General features: G+C 59.7%; 1 protein-coding gene across 4 annotated transcripts in view; it reads left to right on the forward strand.

Annotated features, from left to right (window-relative positions):
* Positions 1-131: 131 nt before the first annotated feature.
* Positions 132-26,132, forward strand: part of MAD1L1 (mitotic arrest deficient 1 like 1) — a 334,114-nt gene continuing 308,113 nt past the window's right edge. The window contains exons 1-8 of one of the 4 annotated variants that reach the window (XM_066273526.1): positions 132-612; positions 5,446-5,607; positions 7,460-7,600; positions 10,332-10,511; positions 13,736-13,860; positions 21,718-21,799; positions 24,889-25,019; positions 25,325-25,439. In XM_066273526.1, the coding sequence (XP_066129623.1) occupies positions 5,452-5,607; positions 7,460-7,600; positions 10,332-10,511; positions 13,736-13,860; positions 21,718-21,799; positions 24,889-25,019; positions 25,325-25,439 (930 nt within the window). In that variant the 5' untranslated portion in view covers positions 132-612; positions 5,446-5,451. The remainder of the gene's footprint in view (positions 613-5,445; positions 5,608-7,459; positions 7,601-10,331; positions 10,512-13,735; positions 13,861-21,717; positions 21,800-24,888; positions 25,020-25,324; positions 25,440-26,132) is intronic. The other 3 variants (XM_066273527.1, XM_066273528.1, XM_066273530.1) reach the window with 3 other exon arrangements.

Genomic DNA, 26,132 nt, shown 5'->3' on the forward strand with positions numbered 1-26,132 from the left:
CTCCTTAGCGTCCTAGGGCGCAGTCCAGCAGCCTGAAGTGAACTGCAGGCCGGAGTTCGGTGGCAGTGAGCTAGTTAATAGTTAAGCGCAGAGATCCCGCCATCCTATCGCCACAGGCTCCCCGTCTGGGGCCACAAGAAGGTGTGTTTCCTCTCTGCAAGAAGGGGCTCAGTGCAGACCCCGGGCCCTAGCCGGTGGGTGGCGCTGGGAGGAGAGGGGACACTGCTCCGGGACAGACCTGGGGCGGGGCAGGGGGCGCCCCGACGCCCACAGGGCACTGGCAGCAGCACAGGGTTTTGCATCGCCCAGTGGGCCGCGCAGACAGCGAAGGGCCGCAGGAATCCCAGGGAAAAGACTGGTCGCAAGATTTCAGGACCAGAACAGCCAGGCGTGCAGACGTTTGAGCCCGCGGGGCCCCGCGGGGAACCGGGTACCGGGTACGGGAGCGCTGGCGGAACCTCCAGCACCGGCCGGTGCGCGGACCGGAGCTTCCGGCCAGACCCGCCGGGTCTCGCGAGAGCGCAGCCGCAGTCTCGCGATAGGCGGCGCAGAGGAGGATGACCTGAGCGGCGGCAGCGGCGGCGGCGGCGGCGGTCTGACAGAACCGGGAAGGTGGGGCTCAGGGCCCGGGTGGGCGCCGAGCGGGCCGGGCGGGCCTGGCGGGCCGGGCAGGCCGGGGGGCTGGGGGCCGGGGGCTGTGGAGCGGGCGGCCCCGGGGATCGGGGGATCGGGGCCGGGGCCGGGCTGCCCGATGAGGCCGGGGCTGGGTGCCGCCCCCTCCGTCCTTCTCCGGCCCTCGGGTTCTGACCCCGCGGGCCCCTCGGCGGCCCGCTCACCTCTGTCCCCACCTTCGCTGTCCCCCACGCACCCCTCCCTGCCCCCACTCTCCCTCTTCCCTGCCCCCCAGCACCCCTTCCCTGCCCCCAGCACCCCTCCGCTTTCCCCCACGCACCCCTTCCCTGACCCCCAGCACCCCTCCTCTGTCCCCCACTCTCCCTCTTCCCTGCCCCCCAGCACCCCTCCCCTGCCCCCCAGCACCCCTCCGCTGTCCCCCACGCACCCCTTCCCTGCCCCCCAGCACCCCTCCGCTGTCCCCCACGCACCCTTTCCCTGCCCCCCAGCACCCCTCCGCTGTCCCCCACGCACCCCTTCCCTGCCCCCCAGCACCCCTCCGCTGTCCCCCACTCTCCCTCTTCCCTGTCCCCCCACTCACCCCCTCATCTGTCCCAGTCCCCCCTCCCTCCCCTGCCTCTCGCACCCCCATCCTCCATCCCAGCTCCCCACTTTGGCCAGGGTCTCCGCTAGCTCCCCCCCCCCCCCTCGCCCAGGCCTCCCCTGGGGGAAGGAACAGCAGGCCAGCCTCCGTGATGCTGGAGCCAGTGAGAGGCCCGTGGTAGAGGCGGCCACGGAGGAGGGGTTCTCCTCCCTGCCTGGGGTCCTCAGGAGGCTCCCGCTAGGCTGGGCTGCGGGGTGGAAAGAGGTGCTTTTCCCTGGAGCACCCCCCCCCCCCCCGCCCCCGGGTGCGTGGAGCGATGTCACCTGCACTGCCTCAGCGGGAAAAGCAGGAGTTGCTACTACTCCCTACTGGCGGGAAGACGGGAAGCCACTTGCCCGGAGAGAGTCACATGGCTGCTCGCTGGCAGGGTGGGAACTCACGCTTCGTGCCCGGGGTGCTTTTAGAGAAGGCGGCAAAACCGTGTGTGAGCTGCTGTTGCCGGTGGCGTTCTTGCCGTGTCTTGCGGTCTCTGCCGTCCTTTGACGGAGGACCCGAAGGGCGGTTGGTTGAGAGGCCGTGTGCCGTGGACGGACTCCCAGCTCAGGGGTTCCCTGGACAGCTGTCGAGATCGAGTGGTTGGGCTGCTGGAAGATTTGCGTCTCTTGGATGAAGAGGGTAGAGTTTGAGCTGCCGCCTCGTCGCGGGCCTGGTGGAGCGGCTTAGTTCCGGGATGCGTCCGTTCCCTGCTAGTGGGTGGCACGCTTCAGTTCTCACGGGGCGGGGGTGGGGTGGGGGTGTGGCGCCTTAAGAAGAGGACCGATTGGCTGAATTTCCTGTCCTGGGATGGACAGTATGGCCCTGGTCTCATCTTGGCAAACGGAGGTGTTTAGCTCTGTTGCCTTCCTCTGTGCAGGCGGGTCTCTGCAAGGCTCACAGCACTTGGAGGGCCGGTTCTGTTCTCTCTTCCCAGCCCCTGTCACTTACTGTACGAAGGAGAGTTAGAGAGGTCGGAGTGATGGCCTGAAGGAGGGAGATAGGGCTCAGCATGACCATGGCCAGGGCTTTTGTTAAGTGGGAAACGCAGAATCAAAGATTTCTCACTTTCTGGGTTTTTTGGCGGGGGGGGGGGGTGAGGGGGAGGTATTTTCTTTCTTTTTTTTTTTTTTTTTTGTATTTTTCTGAAGCTGGAAACGGGGAGAGACAGACAGACTCCCGCATGCGCCCAACCGGGATCCACCCGGCACGCCAACCAGGGGTGACGCTCTGCCCACCAGGGGGCGATGCTCTGCCCCTCCGGGGTGTCGCTCTGCCGTGACCAGAGCCACTCTAGCGCCTGGGGCAGAGGCCAAGGAGCCATCCCCAGCGCCCGGGCCATCTTTGTTCCAATGGAGCCTCAGCTGCGGGAGGGGAAGAGAGAGACAGAGAGGAAGGAGAGGGGGAGGGGTGGAGAAGCAGATGGGCGCTTCTCCTATGTGCCCTGGCCGGGAATCGAACCCGGGTCCCCCGCACGCCAGGCCGACGCTCTACCGCTGAGCCAACCGGCCAGGGCGGGGGAGATATTTTCAATCTAACTCTTAGGGGAAATCTGTCCCAGAGCCAGTTTTCCTAAGGGGAACACAGCTGTCACATGTGGGAACCGCATGTGGGAATTCACACCTTCTGACTGTTAACGGTGCCTGGGACTCTCAGCAGGGCTGGCAGCCAGGCTGGTGCGAGGCCAGAATGAGCATGGGCTTGGGGGTGCCAGTTCTTTGCTGCTGCTTGTCCCCAGCCTTCGAGCACGGGTCTGTGGAGCGCACTCGACCTGTAGAGCCCGGCAGACAGACCCAGGTTCCAGTCTCAGGTCTGTCCCTCTCTGAGATGCCTTATGAGAGCACATGCAGAATGAGAATCAGTCTCTTGGGTAACAGTTGTGCCATCTGCCACTTGAAGACTTCTGAGGGACTGTTTTCACAGAGGGGCTCCTTGATCTTAGAAACTAAGGCTCAAGGAGTCTTGGGGCCCAGAAAATGTCAAATATCTTGCCTTTTGGTACTTCCTTGGTTGAAAATAGTAGTGATTTATTGGTGTCATTGTTAAGAAATTAGCATGGCTGTGGGCGTCATCATCCTTACTGCCACTGCTGTGCGCTTTGTTACTGATGCCCAGAGCTGGGCTGTCTGTGCGTGCTGACGTGGTACGTGTGCCATCTGACGGCTCAGCACCTCCTCCTGGGGCTGGCTGTCGGTCCTGCTCATGTGCAGGTCATCACTGACGGCTCAGCACCTCCTGCTGGGGGCTGTCTGTCTGTCCTGCTCATGTGCAGGTCTGTCTGTCCTGCTCATGTGCAGGTCATCACTGACGGCTCAGCACCTCCTCCTGGGGGCTGTCTGTCTGTCCTGCTCATGTGCAGGTCATCACTGACGGCTCAGCACCTCCTGCTGGGGGCTGTCTGTCTGTCCTGCTCATGTGCAGGTCATCACTGACGGCTCAGCACCTCCTCCTGGGGCTGCCTGTCTGTCCTGCTCATGTGCAGGTCATCACTGACGGCTCAGCACCTCCTCCTGGGGCTGTCTGTCTGTCCTGCTCATGTGCAGGTCATCACTGACGGCTCAGCACCTCCTCCTGGGGCTGTCTGTCTGTCCTGCTCATGTGCAGGTCATCACTGACGGCTCAGCACCTCCTGCTGGGGCTGTCTGTCTGTCCTGCTCATGTGCAGGTCATCACTGACGGCTCAGCACCTCCTCCTGGGGCTGTCTGTCTGTCCTGCTCATGTGCAGGTCATCACTGACGGCTCAGCACCTCCTCCTGGGGGCTGTCTGTCTGTCCTGCTCATGTGTAGGTCATCACTGACGGCTCAGCACCTCCTCCTGGGGCTGTCTGTCTGTCCTGCTCATGTGCAGGTCATCACTGACGGCTCAGCACCTCCTCCTGGGGCTGTCTGCCTGTCCTGCTCATGTGCAGGTCATCACTGATGGCTCAGCACCTCCTCCTGGGGCTGTCTGTCTGTCCTGCTCATGTGCAGGTCATCACTGATGGCTCAGCACCTCCTCCTGGGGCTGTCTGCCTGTCCTGCTCATGTGCAGGTCATCACTGATGGCTCAGCACCTCCTCCTGGGGCTGTCTGTCTGTCCTGCTCATGTGCAGGTCATCACTGACGGCTCAGCACCTCCTTCTGGGGCTGTCTGCCTGTCCTGCTCATGTGCAGGTCATCACTGACGGCTCAGCACCTCCTCCTGGGGCTGCCTGTCTGTCCTGCTCATGTGCAGGTCATCACTGATGGCTCAGCACCTCCTCCTGGGGCTGTCTGTCTGTCCTGCTCATGTGCAGGTCATCACTGATGGCTCAGCACCTCCTGCTGGGGGCTGCCTGTCTGTCCTGCTCATGTGCAGGTCATCACTGACGGCTCAGCACCTCCTCCTGGGGCTGTCTGCCTGTCCTGCTCATGTGCAGGTCATCACTGACGGCTCAGCACCTCCTGCTGGGGGCTGCCTGTCTGTCCTGCTCATGTGCAGGTCATCACTGACGGCTCAGCACCTCCTCCTGGGGGCTGTCTGTCTGTCCTGCTCATGTGCAGATCATCACTGACGGCTCAGCACCTCCTCCTGGGGCTGTCTGTCTGTCCTGCTCATGTGCAGGTCATCACTTTGACAGTCAACAAACGGCATGGTGCTTTTTTTTTTTTTTTGTATTTTTTGTATTTTTGAAGCTGGAAACGGGGAGAGACAGTCAGACTCCCGCATGCGCCCGACCGGGATCCACCCGGCACGCCCACCAGGGGGCAACGCTCTGCCCCCCGGGGCGTCACTCTTTTGCGACCAGAGCCACTCTAGCACCTGGGGCAGAGGCCGAGGAGCCATCCCCAGTGCCCGGGCCATCTTTGCTCCAATGGAGCCTTGCCTGTGGGAGGGGAAGAGAGAGACAGAGAGGAAGGGGAGGGGGGGAGAGAAGCAAATGGGCGCTTCTCCTATGTGCCCTGGCCGGGAATAGAACCCGGGTCCCCCGCACGCCAGGCCGACGCTCTACCGCTGAGCCAACCGGCCAGGGCCTGCATGGTGCTTTTTATGCCTCACCTTCTCCTCTGGTAAATAGGCAGTCTGGGCTCCCATGAACCCCGAAGAACGTGGTATGGACCCTGGAATGTTTTAAGGCCTCTGAGCGCAGTAGAGGCTGCTGGAGTCCCTCTGGGCAGCGGGCAGACTGAGGTTGTGTGGAACGGCTCCCTGTGACCTTTTCTTGTCTTCCTTCAGAGAGACATGGCCATGGAAGACTTGGGGGAAAACACCACCGTCCTGTCCTCCCTGAGGTCTTTGAACAACTTCATTTCTCAGCGAGTGGAGGGAGGAGCCGGGCTGGACGTGTCCGCCTCTGCCAGGTGTCCTCTGCAGACGCAGTACCAGCAGAGCATGCAGGTGAGCCTGGGGCGGGAGAGGGGGCGGGAGGGGCTCTCTGGGTGGGGGCCGCTGCGTCCTCAGACGGCCTGGGTCAGCTTCCACACACAGCACGTCAGCGTGTCATTCTCCTGTTGTGAGGTGCCGTAGGGACTTACCTCGTGTGTATACCGGTTAGCCTGTGGTAAAACTGGCCTCCTTACAAGTTGTGTTGCTCCAAGTCGTAGAAGCTCTGGCTGGGGTCAGGTGAGGACGTGCTGTAGTTGAGGCAGGTCGGTGTTTGCTCAGCCTGGGAGCCAGCTGCTGCCTCCAGATCTCTGAGGTGGGCATTCCCAGTTATGGGAAGAGAGCTGGAAGCCGTGGTCTGGCCCTGAGCTGTCCTGTCTGAAAAGCCTGCTTATCAGCACCGCAGAGCGGGCCTGGTGCTCAGCCTGTGCTCACGTCAACGAGCTCACAGACTCCAGGGAGAGCGTTGGAAAGTGGGTTTATTCCCCTAGTTGAGGAAGACTCCAGCTGCCTGGGAGCGTGACCCCGACCGTCCAGCCAGCTGCTGGCTCCTGGACCCCGCCTGTCCAGCCAGCTGCTGGCTCCTGGACCCCACCTGTCCAGCCAGCTGCTGGCTCCTGGACCCCGCCTGTCCAGCCAGCTGCTGGCTCCTGGACCCCGCCTGTCCCGCCAGCTGCTGGCTCCTGGAGGGTCTAGCCCACGGGAGGCCGTGCTGCGAGACAGGTTCGTGGTCAGTCTGCAGGAAAGCCGGGGCAGTGAGTGAAGGACTGGGGATGTAGTGGTCCCAGACTGTGGAAGGCCACTTACAGACCTTGGCTTCAGTCTGCCAGTTTGACTTGATTATAATGTTATTTCCCTTTGTCTCAAGTTCTTGGCAGTGGTCACTGTGGACGCAGTTGTAGAGGGGTCAGGTCTCCTGAAGGACTTCAGCTTCAAAGAGTTGTGGGGTCAGTCTCAGCTGGAGCAGGGATCACTGGGTCCACACAAGGAGGGGTGTGTGTCTGCAGGCTCGCCTGAGCCCCTGCCGCTCTGCACTGACCGCTGTGTCAGGTGATCCCTGACCTCTCTGCGGGGGCTCCTCCTCTCCTGTTGACCCACATACGCTGCTGGAGCCACTTGGTGTCCTGCCCTGTGTCAGACGTGGCTTCCTGTTCTCTGGGAGGCCCAGTGAGGCTCCTGTGCATTCCTCTGCTGCGTAATTGTTAGTGGGCTGAGCTGCTTACTGCCCTGTTTTGGCAAGGATTGTTCTTTATTCTGAAGTTAGGATTTTTAGTTTTGTTGTTGGTGTTATAACACTTTTTTATAGAATGGTGGTGGTAATGTGTGTGTGGTCCTTGCCTACTAGTTGAAAAAAGTTGTTTTTCAGTGAGAGGAGGCGAGATAGTGAGACAGATTCCTGCATGTGCCCTAGTTAGGATCTACCCGGCAACCACTGTCTGGGGCCAATGCTCAAGTCACCTGAGCTATCCTCAGTGCCTGGGGCCAGGCTCAAACCCATCGAGCCACTGGCTGTGGCTGGGGAAGTGGGAGTGAAGGGGGAGAGGGAGGGGGGAGAGAAGCAAGTGGTTGCTTCTCCTGTGATCCCTGACTGGGGATTGAACCTGGGACGTCCATATGCTGGGCTGGCACTCTGTCCACTGAGCCCCTGGCCAGGGCCAAAGGTATAATTTTATCGATGCAGATACTTGGGATCTTGTGGCCTATCTGTGAGGACTGTAGAGTTTAGAATTTTATAGGCCTCCCCGTCTCACTCAGCCCAGCTAGGAACCCAGCTTCTTCCTTCTTTCCTGGGGCTGAGCGTGGGCCTTGCTGGGAGCGGGTGCCCCGGGGTGAGCGTGTGACGCAGTCTCTCCTTTGGGCATGACAGCTGGAGGAGCGGGCGGAGCAGATCCGGTCCAAGTCCCAGGTCCTCCAGGTGGAGCGGGAGAAGATGCAGCTGCAGCTGAGTCACAAGAGGGCTCGCGTGGAGCTGGAGCGGGCGGCCAGCACCAGCGCCCGGAGCTACGAGGTGGGTGCAGGCCGGCCAGCCCCGGGGGCCGTGGGAGAGCGGAGCTGGGATGCCGGGGAGCCCCGGCCCCACCCCCAGGCTGCCGGGCCTGCCTTCCTGGCCCCCCCCCCTCACGGGCTGCTGGGCCTGCCTCCCTGGGTCCCCCCCACCCCCGGGCTGCCGGGCCTGCCTTCCTGGGTCCCCCCCGCCCCCCGGGCTGCCGGGCCTGCCTCCCTGGGTCCCCCCCACCCCCGGGCTGCCGGGCCTGCCTTCCTGGGCGCCCCCCCCTCACGGGCTGCCGGGCCTGCCTTCCTGGGCCCCCCCCCCTCACAGGCTGCTGGGCCTGTCTTCCTGGGTCCCCCCCCCCACGGGCTGCCGGGCCTGCCTCCCTGGGCCCCCCCCTCACGGGCTGCCGGGCCTGCCTCCCTGGGCCCCCCCCTCACGGGCTGCCGGGCCTGCTTTCCTGGGTCCCCCCCCCCCCCACGGGCTGCCGGGCCTGCCTCCCTGGGCCCCCCCCTCACGGGCTGCCGGGCCTGCCTTCCTGGCCCCCCCCCCCCCCAGGCTGCCAGGCCTGCCTTCCTGGCCCCCCCCCTCACGGGCTGCCGGGCCTGCCTTCCTGGCCCCCCCCCCCCCCCCCCCCCGGCTGCCGGGCCTGCCTTCCTGGGCCCCAGGGCTCAGCTGGGCCCCACCTCATGGAGGAGGGCAGCAGGGCCAGGCTGGGAGGTGTTCCCCTCTGCCAGGCCTCCGGGGTCTCCCCCTCTGGAAGGACTGGGGTGCAGACCTGGCAGAAACACCAGGTGGTACAGGGGTGACAGGCTCGGAGAGTCACCAGGCTACATAGGGGTCTTGGGTCCAGGCCAAGTTTGCTCAGTTTGTTTATGGGCCCTAAGAGCAAGGAGCCTGGTCTCGGGGCTGCTTCAGGTCGCCCCTGGCTGGCCCACCGTGCTGGGAAAGCCCCTCTCACCCAGAGGGCTAGGGTCACCAGGAGCTTCCTTGCTGTGGCAGCACTTTGCAGGTGTGCCGTGGGCGCTGCCGAGCTGCGGGCACACTGCCTGGGTGCGGGCAGAGCCTCCTGCTCTGGCAGTTCTCGCGGTGGTGGTCTGGGCTGTGGCCTGAGGTGGCACCTTCACAGGCTTCCCTCGTCCTCGTACATGTAGCTGGGGTCTGTGAGGGTGTGCTGCTGTTGGGATGTGTTTGAACCTGGTGGGCAGGCTCCTGGCTGTGGTGTGTCATGTGGGCTCAGTAGCCCAGAGATGTGCCCGTTGGAGGGGGTACCTTGGCACTGGCCCTGGTGCTGACTTGAGTGGTTGGTGTTTCTCTGTGAGACGAGGCTTGGTGTTCTGGGCTGACCTTGAAGGAGGGACACCGTGAACTGAAGGGAACCGAGAGGGAGAGGCCTTGGGAATCCTGCCAGTACTGGAGTGCCCTTAGTAGGGCACGGGAGGTGGCACAGGGGCCACTGGACTGTGGGAGCTGTGGGGTCGGTGGCACTGCCTGGCTCTCAGATGGAGGCATGGGGTGTGGAGCTGATGGGAGTTTCTCTGGGCCATGGGCCCTGTGAGGACAGGACTCCCATGTCCTCACTGCCCTGATCTCCAGTGTCCAGCACAGACTGTGGCACCTTAAAGGTGGTCAGAAAACCTTGGAAAGTGTGAGGGATGGCTGCAGGGTCACTGAACGTCTTTCTTGGGGAAATCCAAGAGTCAGGGCTGACGGAGCTTAATCCTGGGGCCCCTCGCTGAGCGTGGCTCCCTGCCATAGACAGGGTTGAGGGTGGCCCGGACCACGAGTCATGGTTTGTAAGTTGTCCCTTTGCTTCTTGGGCTTGTGCAGTGGTTTCTCAGGACTGTCAGTTTGGCAGTGAGTGGGGACGCCGAGTGGGCGGCAATCTCAGCCCCCCTGGAAAGAGCTCTTAGATGGTGAGAGGTTGGTGTCTGAGGGCCTGATTGGGTGGCCTGTGTGTGCTCAGGACCGGCAGCTCCAGTGGAGATGCCACGCCCTGCCCGGGGAGGTGCAGACTGCACCCTGCGCTCCTGGACCCTTGCTCCCACCCTGTGGAGGGTTCCTTTGCTGCAGGGCCCCCTCGGCGCCGGGTGGGGTCCTGGTGTAACCCTACTCTGGGTGAGGCGGCCCTGGGAGCACCTGGCGGTCTTGAGAGGGAGCTTTCTGTCCGAGGTCAGAGGTCAGCAGGGTCTGGTTCCATGTAACCAGGATTCTCCGCCTTTGCCCCGAGACCCTGGCTCCTACTTTCTGGTCCCACCTCAGGGCGAGTCAGTGTATTCAGAGCAGGAGCCTCAGTCCTGGGCCCCCTCACCAGCACAGGCCAGGCCGCCCGAGGGTCGGGTCCAGGATGGCTCGCAGGTTTGCAGGAGATAAGGGGCTGTCCTGGCGGAAGAGGCCCCGGTCGGCTGTTCCTGTCTGCAGGCCGCGTGTCCTCGCCCTGTGCGGGCATGCCAGCTTGTTGCAATGGCCGCCTTTGTGCAGTCAGATAAAAGCTGCTGGTGCTGCCAGAGGTGGACGCTTCTTCCCCAGGTCGAGAGTGAGCTTGGGTTTCCTCCCTGCAGGTGGCCGTGCCGGCTGATGCCGTGTGGCGATGCGTCTGAGTGCCTCCAGAGGGTCCCTGGGCCAGAGCCCCGCACTGTGGGGCTTTGTACTGGCCTTGGGGGGCCTTCCCTGGGCCTGGGTCTGGGCCTGAGGGAGGACGGCGGGGTCCCCTGCTCCGACCGTGCTCATAGGTCCTTCCTCTGGGCAGCGCGAGGTCGACCGCAACCAGGAGCTGGTGGCGCGCATCCGGCAGCTGCAGGAGTGGGAGGCGGAGGCGGAGGAGAAGGTGAAGGAGCACTCGGAGCGCAGCCGGGCCTGTCAGCAGAGCCTGGACGCCGCCCACCGCAGGCTGCGGGAGAAGGAGGACAGCCTGGCCGCGGCCGGAGAGGTGAGAGCCACTGGGCACCTGTTCTGGGCTGTGAGTCATCCGCCTTCGTTTCTTTCCACCGCGAGGTGAGGCCGCAGGGCACCTGTTCTGGGCTGTGAGTCCTCCGCCTTCGTTTCTTTCCACCGCGAGGTGAGGGCCGCGGGGCACCCTGCTCTCGGCTGTGAGTCCTCCGTGTTCCTTTCTTTCCACCGCGAGGTGAGGGCCGCGGGGCACCTGCTCTGGGCTGTGAGTCCTCCGCCTTCGTTTCTTTCCACCGCGAGGTGAGGGCCGTGGGGCACCCTGCTCTCGGCTGTGAGTCCTCCGCCTTCCTTTCTTTCCACCGCGAGGTGAGGGCCACGGGGCACCTGCTCTGGGCTGTGAGTCCTCCGCCTTCGTTTCTTTCCACCGCGAGGTGAGGGCCGCGGGGCACCTGCTCTGGGCTGTGAGTCCTCCGCCTTCGTTTCTTTCCACCGCGAGGTGAGGCCGCCGGGCACCCTGCTCTCGGCTGTGAGTCCTCCGCCTTCGTTTCTTTCCATTCTTTCCACCGCTGTCGTCCTGGTGAAGGTGCCAATTTCCCGTCCTGTGGTCTTCAGTGCATAGGTTGAACAGTTTTTAAATCTTCTAATCATGTTTTTTAATGGTTGATGAAACCATTTTTGCTATTTTCAAATGCTCTGGTGTTTTCGTGCACACACACCGTGATGCACAAACACGTATGTAGCAGATAGCTTCACGCATGCAGCCTTTTTGCTTCTCTAGAATGATTTTATTTGGAGTGACCTCTCGGAGTGTGGTCGTCAGGACAGCAGTCACTGCTGTCTCTGTCTGGGACTTCGTGCCACCTGCTGTGTCATCAGTCATTGCTGAGTGTTCTAGTTCCCCTGTCCTCTGACCTGTCCTGGGGGGTGGTATTTTCTGGAAATAATTATGTGTCCCCCAACAGAAGATACAGGTAGTTACCTCTGGATTTGCATGTCTGTGGATGGGGCACTGTCTCTTGGCGTCTGGGAGCCTTTGAACCAGGGCAGATGAGCAGCAGCGTCCTTACCACCCCCATCGGTTGAAGGTTGCATATATCTTAGGATTAGCCCAGAGGTCGGTGCTTCCTCAGCAGGAAGTCGGTGGGATTGGGCTCTTCCGACCTTTCCCGTCCCTTTGCTGGGCTGCGAGGAGGATGATGGCCCCCTGCCCGGGAGGAGGGTGTCATCACGGGTGTCCGGCCCCCGCGTGGCAGCTGAAGAAGCAGAAGCAGGCCCAGGTCCCAGCTGCTGTGGCGGCACCGGGGGCTCGCTGAGGCTGTGTCTGCGTCTGCCTTCTGACGCGGACGCTGGCAGAGGGGCTGGGATTGGCTGCTGGGGGAGTCCCCTCCGCCTGTGCTCAGGGGCTGGTGCTCTGCAGGCAGGTGTGGGGTGTCCTGGGGAGGGCGAGTTCTGCACACGCTGCCGTCCAGCGAAGGGCAGCGGGAGACCCTGAGACACGAGTTACAAAGAGGGTGCTGAGTGGGTCCAGCGTGGGGAGGGCCGTGGCCAGTTGGGATGTAGGACCACGGTGGTCTCTCTTTTCACCCCCCAGAGAGGCCCTCCCTGTGCTCAGCCTAGAGTCATAACCTGCCCTCTCTCCCCCTGCGTGCTCTTACGTGGTGCCCTGGCTCCTGCGTGCGCCACTCTCTGGGGTCACCGTGGGCACGGCCTGGCTTCTCCACAGCCCTTGCCTGACCCTGGCACCCCCGCAGTGGCTGGCACCATCTGCCTTGACTGAGCTCAGGAGGACTTCTCGAAGGATGTGTTCATTGTTAAGCATGTTTTTAGTACCTTCACTCTGTTTGGTTCCCAGGCTGGTGGTCCCTGTTGTAATGGAGTAAACCGTACAGGTCAGAGGAGTGGGGGACCCGGGCCTCTGTCGGCCCCTGTCAGCCTCCCGGGAGGACACAGGGCAGCAGTGTCCTCATTCAGATGGGCCCTGGCTTGGACTGGTGAATGAATGTGGTGGCCCCCTCGTCCGCTGAGGGAGCCCCAGGGGCTGGCGGGTGTCACTCACTGTGCTGAGTTGCTGGTCCTGCCCTTTCTTGCAGATGCCCTTGGGTTGATGTCTGGCTCCCAGGGGCTGATGTGGCTTTTCCACCTGCTAGTTTTCTTTTCTTGTTTCTTTTAGAGAGAGAGAGAAAGACAGGCAGACAGGAGGGAGACAGATGAGAAGCATAAACTTGTAGTTGTGTCACTTTAGTTGCTCATTGATTGTTTCTCATATGTGACTTGACCGGGGGGCGTAAGCCCAACCACAGTGACCTTTGGGTTCAAGCCAGTGACCTTTGGGCTCAAGCCAGTGACCATAGGATCATGTTGATGATCCTACTTTCACTCCAGGTGAGCCTGCACTCAAGCTGGTGACCTCGAGGTTTCGAACCTGAGACCTTAGTGTCCCAGGTTGACACTCTATCCATTGTGTCACCATTGGTCAGGCCTCCATGTGTTAATTTACATGACGCTTCTTAGTGGGCTTGCCTTTCCAGTTGGTGTGACGGACACGCTCTCTCCCCCTAGGACTGCCACAGGGCACTGTGTGTAGCCGCTGCCTGGCGGGTGCTCATGCCAGGTGGGCTCCCTGTCCCAGACCAGGCTGTGCTCTGGGACTCTTCCTCAGGCCTCGTTCTTCTCAGACCACTTCCCACCCGGCAACTCCTCTCCATTCTGTGTAACTTTTGTGGCATCTCTCTGAGGATGGCCTCAGTCCCTCCTGTCCAGCTTCCTGACGGGCACCGGGCTGTGGCTTACAGGTGGCGTCTTTAGCACATAGCTGGGATGGTGGATGGTGTAGGGTTCAGGGAGGGAATTCTGAGAGGTGAGAGCAGGGTGAGGAAGGAGGCTGTGAAGAACTTGCCAGGGACTAGTGAGGGTTTGGGGTGAGAGGCATGTGGGGTGTGTAGGTGCTTTGTGGGAGGGGCTGTCATGGGGGCAGGAGGCCAGGGCCCACCTTGGCCAGCAGCAGTTCTTGTTCCTGAGTCCATTGTCTCCCTGTTGGTGCTTGGGAGACATGAGGTGGCCTCGGGCTGTGCTCTGGGCCATGGTTGGAGGTGATGTCTGTGTTCTCGGAGGGAGCAGATGGCTCTGTCTGCCCTTGGGAGTGGGGCAGAAGGGACAGGCCCTTCTGAGGGCATTGTCCCCTGCTGTGGGAGGCCCGCCTGCCCCGCCTGCCGCAGCCCCAGTGCCTGACCTCAGTGGGTGGCTGTCTGTCCGCTCTGCTTTCAGACCATCAGCGAGTTAAAGGGCCGGATCTCGGAGCTGCAGTGGAGTGTGATGAACCAGGAGATGCAGGTGAAGGGTCTGGAGTCCGAGAAGCAGGAGCTGCAGGAGCAGCTGGACCTGGAGCACCGGTGAGTGGCTGTGGAGCCCGCCCGCCTGCTGCAGGGCGTGTGCTGAGCTGGAGGGCCCCTCGTCAGCCGTGGACGACCAGACAGGACGGCGCGGTGGGTCCTGAGCCCTCTGCAGAGTGTGCACCGGCCTCATGAGCGTCCTGTGTGCTGAAGCCCTGTGGCTCTCCGGTGCCCTTCTGGTGCTGCCCTCCTCACCCACGGCTCTCGGGGGACCCTGAGCCAGGACTGCAAGTGTCCGCACAGCATGGCATTTCAAGTGTCCTGAGAACAGGAAGAGCGAGCATCATGGAGGGAGCTTTGGGGAAGATGTTGCTTTGAGCTGGGTTGACGGCCGGGGTGAACACTGCCGCTGGTGGAGGTGGGAGGTCAAGGACAGTCCCGCAGGACAGAGCACTGAGAGAGAGACAGGGAGTGTGGGAACCCACAGGACAGAGCACTCAGAGAGAGACAGGGAGTGTGAGAACACACAGGACAGAGCACTCAGAGAGAGAGAGACAGGGAGTGTGAGAACACACAGGACAGAGCACTCAGAGAGAGAGAGACAGGGAGTGTGAGAACACACAGGACAGAGCACTCAGAGAGAGACAGGGAGTGTGAGAACACACAGGACAGAGCACTCAGAGAGAGAGAGACAGGGAGTGTGAGAACACACAGGACAGAGCACTCAGAGAGAGACAGGGAGTGTGGGAACCCACAGGACAGAGCACTCAGAGAGAGACAGGGAGTGTGGGAACCCACAGGACAGAGCACTCAGAGAGAGAGACAGGGAGTGTGAGAACACACAGGACAGAGCACTCAGAGAGAGAGAGACAGGGAGTGTGAGAACACACAGGACAGAGCACTGAGAGAGAGACAGGGAGTGTGAGAACACACAGGACAGAGCACTCAGAGAGAGACAGGGAGTGTGAGAACACACAGGACAGAGCACTCAGAGAGAGAGACAGGCAGTGTGAGAACACACAGGACAGAGCACTCAGAGAGAGAGAGGGAGTGTGAGAACACACAGGACAGAGCACTCAGAGAGAGAGAGACAGGGAGTGTGAGAACACACAGGACAGAGCACTCAGAGAGAGAGAGACAGGGAGTGTGAGAACACACAGGACAGAGCACTCAGAGAGAGAGAGACAGGGAGTGTGAGAACACACAGGACAGAGCACTCAGAGAGAGACAGGGAGTGTGAGAACACACAGGACAGAGCACTCAGAGAGAGACAGGGAGTGTGAGAACACACAGGACAGAGCACTCAGAGAGAGACAGGGAGTGTGAGAACACACAGGACAGAGCACTCAGAGAGAGACAGGGAGTGTGAGAACACACAGGACAGAGCACTCAGAGAGAGAGAGACAGGGAGTGTGAGAACACACAGGACAGAGCACTCAGAAAGAGACAGGGAGTGTGAGAACACACAGGACAGAGCACTCAGAGAGAGAGAGACAGGGAGTGTGAGAACACACAGGACAGAGCACTCAGAGAGAGACAGGGAGTGTGAGAACACACAGGACAGAGCACTCAGAGAGAGAGAGACAGGGAGTGTGAGAACACACAGGACAGAGCACTGAGAGAGAGAGACAGGGAGTGTGAGAACACACAGGACAGAGCACTCAGAGAGAGAGACAGGGAGTGTGAGAACCCACAGGACAGAGCACTCAGAGAGAGAGAGACAGGGAGTGTGAGAACACACAGGACACAGCACTCAGAGAGAGACAGGGAGTGTGAGAACACACAGGACAGAGCACTCAGAGAGAGACAGGGAGTGTGGGAACCCACAGGACAGAGCACTCAGAGAGAGAGACAGGGAGTGTGAGAACACACAGGACACAGCACTCAGAGAGAGACAGGGAGTGTGAGAACACACAGGACAGAGCACTCAGAGAGAGAGAGACAGGGAGTGTGAGAACACACAGGACAGAGCACTCAGAGAGAGACAGGGAGTGTGGGAACCCACAGGACAGAGCACTCAGAGAGAGAGAGACAGGGAGTGTGAGAACACACAGGACAGAGCACTCAGAGAGAGAGAGACAGGGAGTGTGAGAACACACAGGACAGAGCACTCAGAGACAGGGAGTGTGGGAACACACAGGACAGAGCACTCAGAGAGAGAGACAGGGAGTGTGAGAACACACAGGACAGAGCACTGAGAGAGAGACAGGGAGTGTGAGAACACACAGGACAGAGCACTCAGAGAGAGACAGGGAGTGTGAGAACACACAGGACAGAGCACTCAGAGAGAGACAGGGAGTGTGAGAACACACAGGACAGAGCACTCAGAGAGAGAGAGACAGGGAGTGTGAGAACACACAGGACAGAGCACTCAGAGAGAGACAGGGAGTGTGAGAACACACAGGACAGAGCACTCAGAGAGAGACAGGGAGTGTGAGAACACACAGGACAGAGCACTCAGAGAGAGAGAGACAGGGAGTGTGAGAACACACAGGACAGAGCACTCAGAGAGAGAGACAGGGAGTGTGAGAACCCACAGGACAGAGCACTCAGAGAGAGAGAGACAGGGAGTGTGAGAACACACAGGACAGAGCACTCAGAGAGAGAGAGACAGGGAGTGTGAGAACACACAGGACACAGCACTCAGAGAGAGACAGGGAGTGTGAGAACACACAGGACAGAGCACTCAGAGAGAGAGAGACAGGGAGTGTGAGAACACACAGGACAGAGCACTCAGAGAGAGAGAGAGACAGGGAGTGTGAGAACACACAGGACAGAGCACTCAGAGAGAGACAGGGAGTGTGGGAACCCACAGGACAGAGCACTCAGAGAGAGAGACAGGGAGTGTGGGAACCCACAGGACAGAGCACTCAGAGAGAGAGACAGGGAGTGTGGGAACCCACAGGACAGAGCACTCAGAGAGAGAGACAGGGAGTGTGAGAACACACAGGACACAGCACTCAGAGAGAGACAGGGAGTGTGAGAACACACAGGACAGAGCACTCAGAGAGAGAGAGACAGGGAGTGTGAGAACACACAGGACAGAGCACTCAGAGAGAGACAGGGAGTGTGGGAACCCACAGGACAGAGCACTCAGAGAGAGAGACAGGGAGTGTGAGAACACACAGGACAGAGCACTCAGAGAGAGAGAGACAGGGAGTGTGAGAACACACAGGACAGAGCACTCAGAGAGAGACAGGGAGTGTGAGAACACACAGGACAGAGCACTCAGAGACAGGGAGTGTGGGAACACACAGGACAGAGCACTCAGAGAGAGAGAGACAGGGAGTGTGAGAACACACAGGACAGAGCACTGAGAGAGAGACAGGGAGTGTGAGAACACACAGGACAGAGCACTCAGAGAGAGACAGGGAGTGTGAGAACACACAGGACAGAGCACTCAGAGAGAGAGAGGGAGTGTGAGAACACACAGGACAGAGCACTCAGAGAGAGAGAGACAGGGAGTGTGAGAACACACAGGACAGAGCACTCAGAGAGAGAGAGACAGGGAGTGTGAGAACACACAGGACAGAGCACTCAGAGAGAGAGAGACAGGGAGTGTGAGAACACACAGGACAGAGCACTCAGAGAGAGACAGGGAGTGTGAGAACACACAGGACAGAGCACTCAGAGAGAGACAGGGAGTGTGAGAACACACAGGACAGAGCACTCAGAGAGAGACAGGGAGTGTGAGAACACACAGGACAGAGCACTCAGAGAGAGACAGGGAGTGTGAGAACACACAGGACAGAGCACTCAGAGAGAGAGAGACAGGGAGTGTGAGAACACACAGGACAGAGCACTCAGAGACAGGGAGTGTGGGAACACACAGGACAGAGCACTCAGAGAGAGAGAGACAGGGAGTGTGAGAACACACAGGACAGAGCACTCAGAAAGAGACAGGGAGTGTGAGAACACACAGGACAGAGCACTCAGAGAGAGAGAGACAGGGAGTGTGAGAACACACAGGACAGAGCACTCAGAGAGAGAGAGACAGGGAGTGTGAGAACACACAGGACAGAGCACTCAGAGAGAGACAGGGAGTGTGAGAACACACAGGACAGAGCACTCAGAGAGAGACAGGGAGTGTGAGAACACACAGGACAGAGCACTCAGAGAGAGACAGGGAGTGTGAGAACACACAGGACAGAGCACTGAGAGAGAGACAGGGAGTGTGAGAACACACAGGACAGAGCACTCAGAGAGAGAGAGACAGGGAGTGTGAGAACACACAGGACACAGCACTCAGAGAGAGACAGGGAGTGTGAGAACACACAGGACAGAGCACTCAGAGAGAGACAGGGAGTGTGGGAACCCACAGGACAGAGCACTCAGAGAGAGAGACAGGGAGTGTGAGAACACACAGGACACAGCACTCAGAGAGAGACAGGGAGTGTGAGAACACACAGGACAGAGCACTCAGAGACAGGGAGTGTGGGAACACACAGGACAGAGCACTCAGAGAGAGAGACAGGGAGTGTGAGAACACACAGGACAGAGCACTCAGAGAGAGACAGGGAGTGTGAGAACACACAGGACAGAGCACTCAGAGAGAGACAGGGAGTGTGAGAACACACAGGACAGAGCACTCAGAGAGAGACAGGGAGTGTGAGAACACACAGGACAGAGCACTCAGAGAGAGACAGGGAGTGTGAGAACACACAGGACAGAGCACTCAGAGAGAGAGAGACAGGGAGTGTGAGAACACACAGGACAGAGCACTGAGAGAGAGAGACAGGGAGTGTGAGAACACACAGGACAGAGCACTCAGAGAGAGAGACAGGGAGTGTGAGAACCCACAGGACAGAGCACTCAGAGAGAGAGAGACAGGGAGTGTGAGAACACACAGGACAGAGCACTCAGAGAGAGAGAGACAGGGAGTGTGAGAACACACAGGACAGAGCACTCAGAGAGAGACAGGGAGTGTGAGAACACACAGGACAGAGCACTGAGAGAGAGACAGGGAGTGTGAGAACACACAGGACAGAGCACTCAGAGAGAGAGAGACAGGGAGTGTGAGAACACACAGGACACAGCACTCAGAGAGAGACAGGGAGTGTGAGAACACACAGGACAGAGCACTCAGAGAGAGACAGGGAGTGTGGGAACCCACAGGACAGAGCACTCAGAGAGAGAGACAGGGAGTGTGAGAACACACAGGACACAGCACTCAGAGAGAGACAGGGAGTGTGAGAACACACAGGACAGAGCACTCAGAGACAGGGAGTGTGGGAACACACAGGACAGAGCACTCAGAGAGAGAGACAGGGAGTGTGAGAACACACAGGACAGAGCACTCAGAGAGAGACAGGGAGTGTGAGAACACACAGGACAGAGCACTCAGAGAGAGACAGGGAGTGTGAGAACACACAGGACAGAGCACTCAGAGAGAGACAGGGAGTGTGAGAACACACAGGACAGAGCACTCAGAGAGAGACAGGGAGTGTGAGAACACACAGGACAGAGCACTCAGAGAGAGAGAGACAGGGAGTGTGAGAACACACAGGACAGAGCACTGAGAGAGAGAGACAGGGAGTGTGAGAACACACAGGACAGAGCACTCAGAGAGAGAGACAGGGAGTGTGAGAACCCACAGGACAGAGCACTCAGAGAGAGAGAGACAGGGAGTGTGAGAACACACAGGACAGAGCACTCAGAGAGAGAGAGACAGGGAGTGTGAGAACACACAGGACACAGCACTCAGAGAGAGACAGGGAGTGTGAGAACACACAGGACAGAGCACTCAGAGAGAGAGAGACAGGGAGTGTGAGAACACACAGGACAGAGCACTCAGAGAGAGAGAGAGACAGGGAGTGTGAGAACACACAGGACAGAGCACTCAGAGAGAGACAGGGAGTGTGGGAACCCACAGGACAGAGCACTCAGAGAGAGAGACAGGGAGTGTGAGAACACACAGGACACAGCACTCAGAGAGAGACAGGGAGTGTGAGAACACACAGGACAGAGCACTCAGAGAGAGAGAGACAGGGAGTGTGAGAACACACAGGACAGAGCACTCAGAGAGAGACAGGGAGTGTGGGAACCCACAGGACAGAGCACTCAGAGAGAGAGACAGGGAGTGTGAGAACACACAGGACAGAGCACTCAGAGAGAGAGAGACAGGGAGTGTGAGAACACACAGGACAGAGCACTCAGAGAGAGACAGGGAGTGTGAGAACACACAGGACAGAGCACTCAGAGACAGGGAGTGTGGGAACACACAGGACAGAGCACTCAGAGAGAGAGAGACAGGGAGTGTGAGAACACACAGGACAGAGCACTGAGAGAGAGACAGGGAGTGTGAGAACACACAGGACAGAGCACTCAGAGAGAGACAGGGAGTGTGAGAACACACAGGACAGAGCACTCAGAGAGAGAGACAGGCAGTGTGAGAACACACAGGACAGAGCACTCAGAGAGAGAGACAGGCAGTGTGAGAACACACAGGACAGAGCACTCAGAGAGAGACAGGGAGTGTGAGAACACACAGGACAGAGCACTCAGAGAGAGAGAGACAGGGAGTGTGAGAACACACAGGACAGAGCACTCAGAGAGAGAGAGACAGGGAGTGTGAGAACACACAGGACAGAGCACTCAGAGAGAGAGAGACAGGGAGTGTGAGAACACACAGGACAGAGCACTCAGAGAGAGACAGGGAGTGTGAGAACACACAGGACAGAGCACTCAGAGAGAGAGAGACAGGGAGTGTGAGAACACACAGGACAGAGCACTCAGAAAGAGACAGGGAGTGTGAGAACACACAGGACAGAGCACTCAGAGAGAGAGAGACAGGGAGTGTGAGAACACACAGTACAGAGCACTGAGAGAGAGACAGGGAGTGTGAGAACACACAGGACAGAGCACTGAGAGAGAGACAGGGAGTGTGAGAACACACAGGACAGAGCACTCAGAGAGAGACAGGGAGTGTGAGAACACACAGGACAGAGCACTGAGAGAGAGACAGGGAGTGTGAGAACACACAGGACAGAGCACTCAGAGAGAGAGAGACAGGGAGTGTGAGAACACACAGGACACAGCACTCAGAGAGAGACAGGGAGTGTGAGAACACACAGGACAGAGCACTCAGAGAGAGAGAGACAGGGAGTGTGAGAACACACAGGACAGAGCACTCAGAGAGAGAGAGACAGGGAGTGTGAGAACACACAGGACACAGCACTCAGAGAGAGACAGGGAGTGTGAGAACACACAGGACAGAGCACTCAGAGAGAGAGAGACAGGGAGTGTGAGAACACACAGGACAGAGCACTCAGAGAGAGAGAGACAGGGAGTGTGAGAACACACAGGACAGAGCACTCAGAGAGAGACAGGGAGTGTGAGAACACACAGGACAGAGCACTCAGAGAGAGAGACAGGGAGTGTGAGAACACACAGGACAGAGCACTCAGAGAGAGAGACAGGGAGTGTGAGAACACACAGGACAGAGCACTCAGAGAGAGAGAGACAGGGAGTGTGGGAACTCACAGGACGGGGTCAGGAGCCCGAACACCCTCCTTGAGAATGTGCCCTTCGTGTTTGTGGATGTTTTGTAGGGGAGTATGGGCACTCAGTGGGCCAGGGGTCAGTCAGGAGTGGGTCCTCGCTGTGGCTGCAGCAGGGCCAGCGGTCAGCGCTGCATGTGAGCATCTGGGGGCTGGAGGGCAAGGGCTGCAGCTGGAGGGACCCGGCAGGTGGTGTGGATGCACTCACCACCCTGTCCCGATGGGGAGACAGGCTCCAGGCCACGGGCAGGGGCTGGACTCTGGGGTCCTGGGGCTCTCCTAAGGGAGTGTGTGGTGGTGTCTGTGTGTGTGTGTGTGCACGTGTCTACGTGTGTGTGTCTGCCCTGGAGAGTTTTGAGGTGCGTACATGGCTGGCCTCAGCACATAGCACATGCTGCATGTGATCTACTTTTAATAGAAAATGGCAAGAAACTAATCAGAAGATTCAGGAACTCCAGGCCAGTCAAGAAGCAAGGGCGGACCAGGAGCAGAGGATCAAGGTGAGTGGCTGTTTCAGACCGTGGTGTGTTGAGTAGTCATCAGTGGTGGTTTCACCCTCCTTCCACCGTAGGTGTTGCTGAGCTGGGCGTGCTCAGTGGCATTGGGGACAGTTGCCACCTGCACTAACTGTGCAGTGTACACTGATTGAGTCCTTGTGTGCTCAGCTTGTGCTAGCTGCTAGGGACACCACAGTGACTAGGGGACATGCTCCGCTCCCAGAAAGCTCACATTCTAGTGGATGAAGACAGACAACAGACACAGGAGGACAAAGTGAGCATGTGACAGTCCTAGTGCTGTGACTGTGGAGGTGACAGTCCTAGTGGTGTGGGCGTGGAGGTGACAGTCCTAGTGGTGTGACTGTGGAGGTGACAGTCCTAGTGGTGTGGGCGTGGAGGTGACAGTCCTAGTGGTGTGACTGTGGAGGTGACAGTCCTAGTGGTGTGGGCTGTGGAGGTGACAGTCCTAGTGGTGTGGGCGTGGAGGTGACAGTCCTAGTGGTGTGACTGTGGAGGTGACAGTCCTAGTGGTGTGGGCGTGGAGGTGACAGTCTTAGTGGTGTGGGCGTGGAGGTGACAGTCCTAGTGGTGTGGGCTGTGGAGGTGACAGTTCTAGTGCTGTGACTGTGGAGGTGACAGTCCTAGTGGTGTGACAATCCTAGTGGTGTGGGCTGTGGAGGTGACAGTCCTAGTGCTGTGGGCGTGGAGGTGACAGTCTTAGTGGTGTGGGCGTGGAGGTGACAGTCCTAGTGGTGTGGGCTGTGGAGGTGACAGTCCTAGTGCTGTGACTGTGGAGGTGAGAGTCCTAGTGCTGTGACTGTGGAGGTGACAGTCCTAGTGGTGTGGGCGTGGAGGTGACAGTCCTAGTGGTGTGGGCTGTGGAGGTGACAGTTCTAGTGCTGTGGGCTGTGGAGGTGAGAGTCCTAGTGCTGTGACTGTGGAGGTGACAGTCCTAGTGCTGTGACTGTGGAGGTGACAGTCCTAGTGGTGTGGGCGTGGAGGTGACAGTCCTAGTGGTGTGACCGTGGAGGTGACAGTCCTAGTGGTGTGGGCCGTGGAGGTGACAGTCCTAGTGCTGTGACTGGAGGTGAGAGTCCTAGTGCTGTGACTGTGGAGGTGACAGTCCTAGTGCTGTGACTGTGGAGGTGACAGTCCTAGTGGTGTGGGCGTGGAGGTGACAGTCCTAGTGGTGTGACTGTGGAGGTGACAGTCCTAGTGGTGTGGGCGTGGAGGTGACAGTCCTAGTGGTGTGACTGTGGAGGTGACAGTCCTAGTGCTGTGACTGTGGAGGTGACAGTCCTAGTGGTGTGGGCGTGAAGGTGACAGTCCTAGTGGTGTGACTGTGGAGGTGACAGTCCTAGTGGTGTGACCGTGGAGGTGACAGTCCTAGTGGTGTGACTGTGGAGGTGACAGTCCTAGTGGTGTGGGCCGTGGAGGTGACAGTCCTAGTGGTGTGGGCCGTGGAGGTGACAGTCCTAGTGCTGTGACTGTGGAGGTGACAGTCGTGGTGTGACTGTGGAGGTGACAGTCATAGTGCTGTGGGCATGGAGGTGACAGTCCTAGTGCTGTGACTGTGGAGGTGACAGTCCTAGTGCTGTGGGCTGTGGTGGTGACAGTTGGCTGCAGAGCCTGTCCAGCCAGTGCCTGATGGGTCTCGGGGCAGGTCAGCCTGACTGTGACATCCAGGCGATACTGCTTCCCTGAGGGAGGACCCTGCCAGGAAGATTGCCCTGGGTCCCTGGGTTGCTGCCTGCCTGTCTCCTGAGAGTAAAATCCAGGCTCTGTGTCCTGCCTCAGGCTCTGCCTCTGGTTAAATCCTGGCTCTGTGTCCTGCCTCAGGCTCTGTGTCCTGCCTCAGGCTCTGCCTCTGGTTTAATCCAGGCTCTGTGCCTGCCTCAGGCTCTGTGTCCTGCCTCAGGCTCTGCCTCCGGCCTCCCCCCTCTGTCCTGTCCGCTTCCCTCTGGTGGTGCTCAGCCTGTCAGTTCCTAGGCTCCCTGCTCCCTCTTACCTCTGGCGGTGCTCAGCCTGTCAGTTCCTGGGCTCCCTGCTCCCTCTTCCCTCTGGCGGTGCTCAGCCCGTCAGTTCCTGGGTTCCCTGCTCCCTCTTCCCTCTGGCGGTGCTCAGCCCGTCAGTTCCTGGGTTCCCTGCTCCCTCTTCCCTCTGGCGGTGCTCAGCCCGTCAGTTCCTGGGTTCCCTGCTCCCTCTTCCCTCTGGCGGTGCTCAGCCCGTCAGTTCCTGGGTTCCCTGCTCCCTCTTCCCTCTGGCGGTGCTCAGCCCGTCAGTTCCTGGGTTCCCTGCTCCCTCTTCCCTCTGGCGGTGCTCAGCCCGTCAGTTCCTGGGTTCCCTGCTCCCTCTTACCTCTGGGCTTCCACAGGCTTCTCTGTGGCTTCTGTGCTTCTGTCCCTCCTCCCCAGCCTGCCTCCCCCGCCCTCACCACTTCACATGTCCTTTTACCTTTTTCCTGTCTTTGTGTTCTTGTGTGCAGCCTTGGGCCACTCCTCAGGGTTCAGTTACCTGTCCTGCCTGATGCCTGTCTAGTCCCCTAGGCCCTGGGCTCTTCCTTACAGAGACCTCTCTGTCTCTGAGTCACCTTGTCCCCACTACGTGAGTCAGTACCTATACAGAGATGGGCCCTGTTAGTGTTTGTTGAGTGACTGACTGATTTGGTCCGGGTCTCATATTCTTAGTGTTTTGCAACTTGTCACTAATGGATCCCAGCTGTCTCCAGTGTGTCTAAGGGGACTAGAGATTGTAAAAGTGAGGCTGTCCTCCCTGTGGAATAGACCCGTCGTTCCATGGGTGTGTTAGAGCAGCAGAAGTAAATCTCGCATGGGAGGAGTGGGATGTTTATTGGTCTGTTTGTTTAGGGAGCCTTTGCTGAGGGTCCTTGGGCCAGACGTGTGGTTCCTGCCCCCACGGGCCGCGCAGCACAGCAGTGACCTGCGCCAGTGCTGCCCTGTGGGCCCCACGCTGGATGTGAGCGCTGAGGAGCACCCTAGGCTGCAGGAGGAGGGCCAGGGCCACGAAGGTCACTGAGGACTGGGGCCGTGTGGCGTCCCTGACTCTGTCCTCTCTGTCCCCGGCACCATCAGGACTTGGAGCAGAAGCTGTTGCTGCAGGAACAGGACGCCGTGATCGTGAAGAACATGAAGTCCGAGCTGGTGCGGCTGCCCAAGGTGGAGCGGGAGCTGAAGCAGCTGAGGGAGGAGAACGCCTACCTGCGGTGAGCGGGGCGGGGCGGGCAGCAGGGCTCCTACCTGCGGTGAGGCGGGGTAGGTGGTCTGCAGGCGGCAGGGTGAGGGCTCCTACCTGCGGTGAGCGGGGCGGGCGGCCTGCGGGCGGAGGGCGAGGGCTCCTACCTGCGGTGAGGTGAGCGGGGCGGGCGGCCTGCGGTGAGTGGGGCGGGCGGAGGGCCAGAGCTCCTGTGGGCTGAATCTCTGGGTGCAGTGTGCAGCCCAGGCTCCTGGGGCTCCTGCCCTTGTCCCAGGGCACGCAGCTGTTTGAGTGACTTTGTTTCTGGCCTCTCAGGGAGATGCGAGAGACCAACGGGCTGCTCAGGGAGGAGGTGGAGGGGCTGCAGCGGAAGCTGAGCCGTCAGGAGAAGATGCAGGAGGACCTGGTCGACCTGGAGCTGGAGAAGGAGGTGAGGACCTGAGCGGGCGAGCTGGTCCGGCAGCGTCCTGGCCACCGGAGGACTTGGGGTGTCTCAGTCCTGTGTTCCAGCCGACCACCTGAAATATGGACACTGCTGTGCTGGTGTGGGGGCAGCACACTGGTCCCCAAAGGTGGCTGCGTGCTGGTCCCCAGAACCGAGTCATCTTAGGTGGCAGAGGGGAACGAAAGGTGCTGATCAGCTGGCCTGGGATAGGTGGGCTCCCCTGGGTCATCCAGGTGGCTAGTGTGACCACAGGTCCTTAGTACGCACGGGGCCTGGAGGAGGTTGGAGCGATGTCAGTGGATAGCGTTCTACCAGCTGCTTCTGGCAGCGTTGACGTGGAGAAAGGGGCCGTGAGCCAGGGAATGGGGGCACCTCTAGTAGCTGAGAAGTGGAGAAAGGGGCCGTGAGCCAGGGAACGGGGGCACCTCTAGCAGCTGAGAAGTGGAGGAAGGGGCCACGAGCCAGGGAACATGGGCACCTCTAGCAGCTGAGAAGTGGAGAAAGGGGCCGTGAGCCAGGGAACGGGGGCACCTCTAGTAGCTGAGAAGTGGAGAAAGGGGTCGTGAGCCAGGGAACGTGGGCACCTCTAGCACCTGGAGAAGTGGAGGAAGGGGTCGTGAACCATGGAACGGGGGCACCTCTAGCACCTGGAGAAGTGGAGAAAGGGGCCATGAGCCA

The sequence above is a fragment of the Saccopteryx bilineata genome, chromosome 4 (assembly GCF_036850765.1).
Source record: "Saccopteryx bilineata isolate mSacBil1 chromosome 4, mSacBil1_pri_phased_curated, whole genome shotgun sequence".
Classification (NCBI taxonomy): domain Eukaryota; kingdom Metazoa; phylum Chordata; class Mammalia; order Chiroptera; family Emballonuridae; genus Saccopteryx; species Saccopteryx bilineata.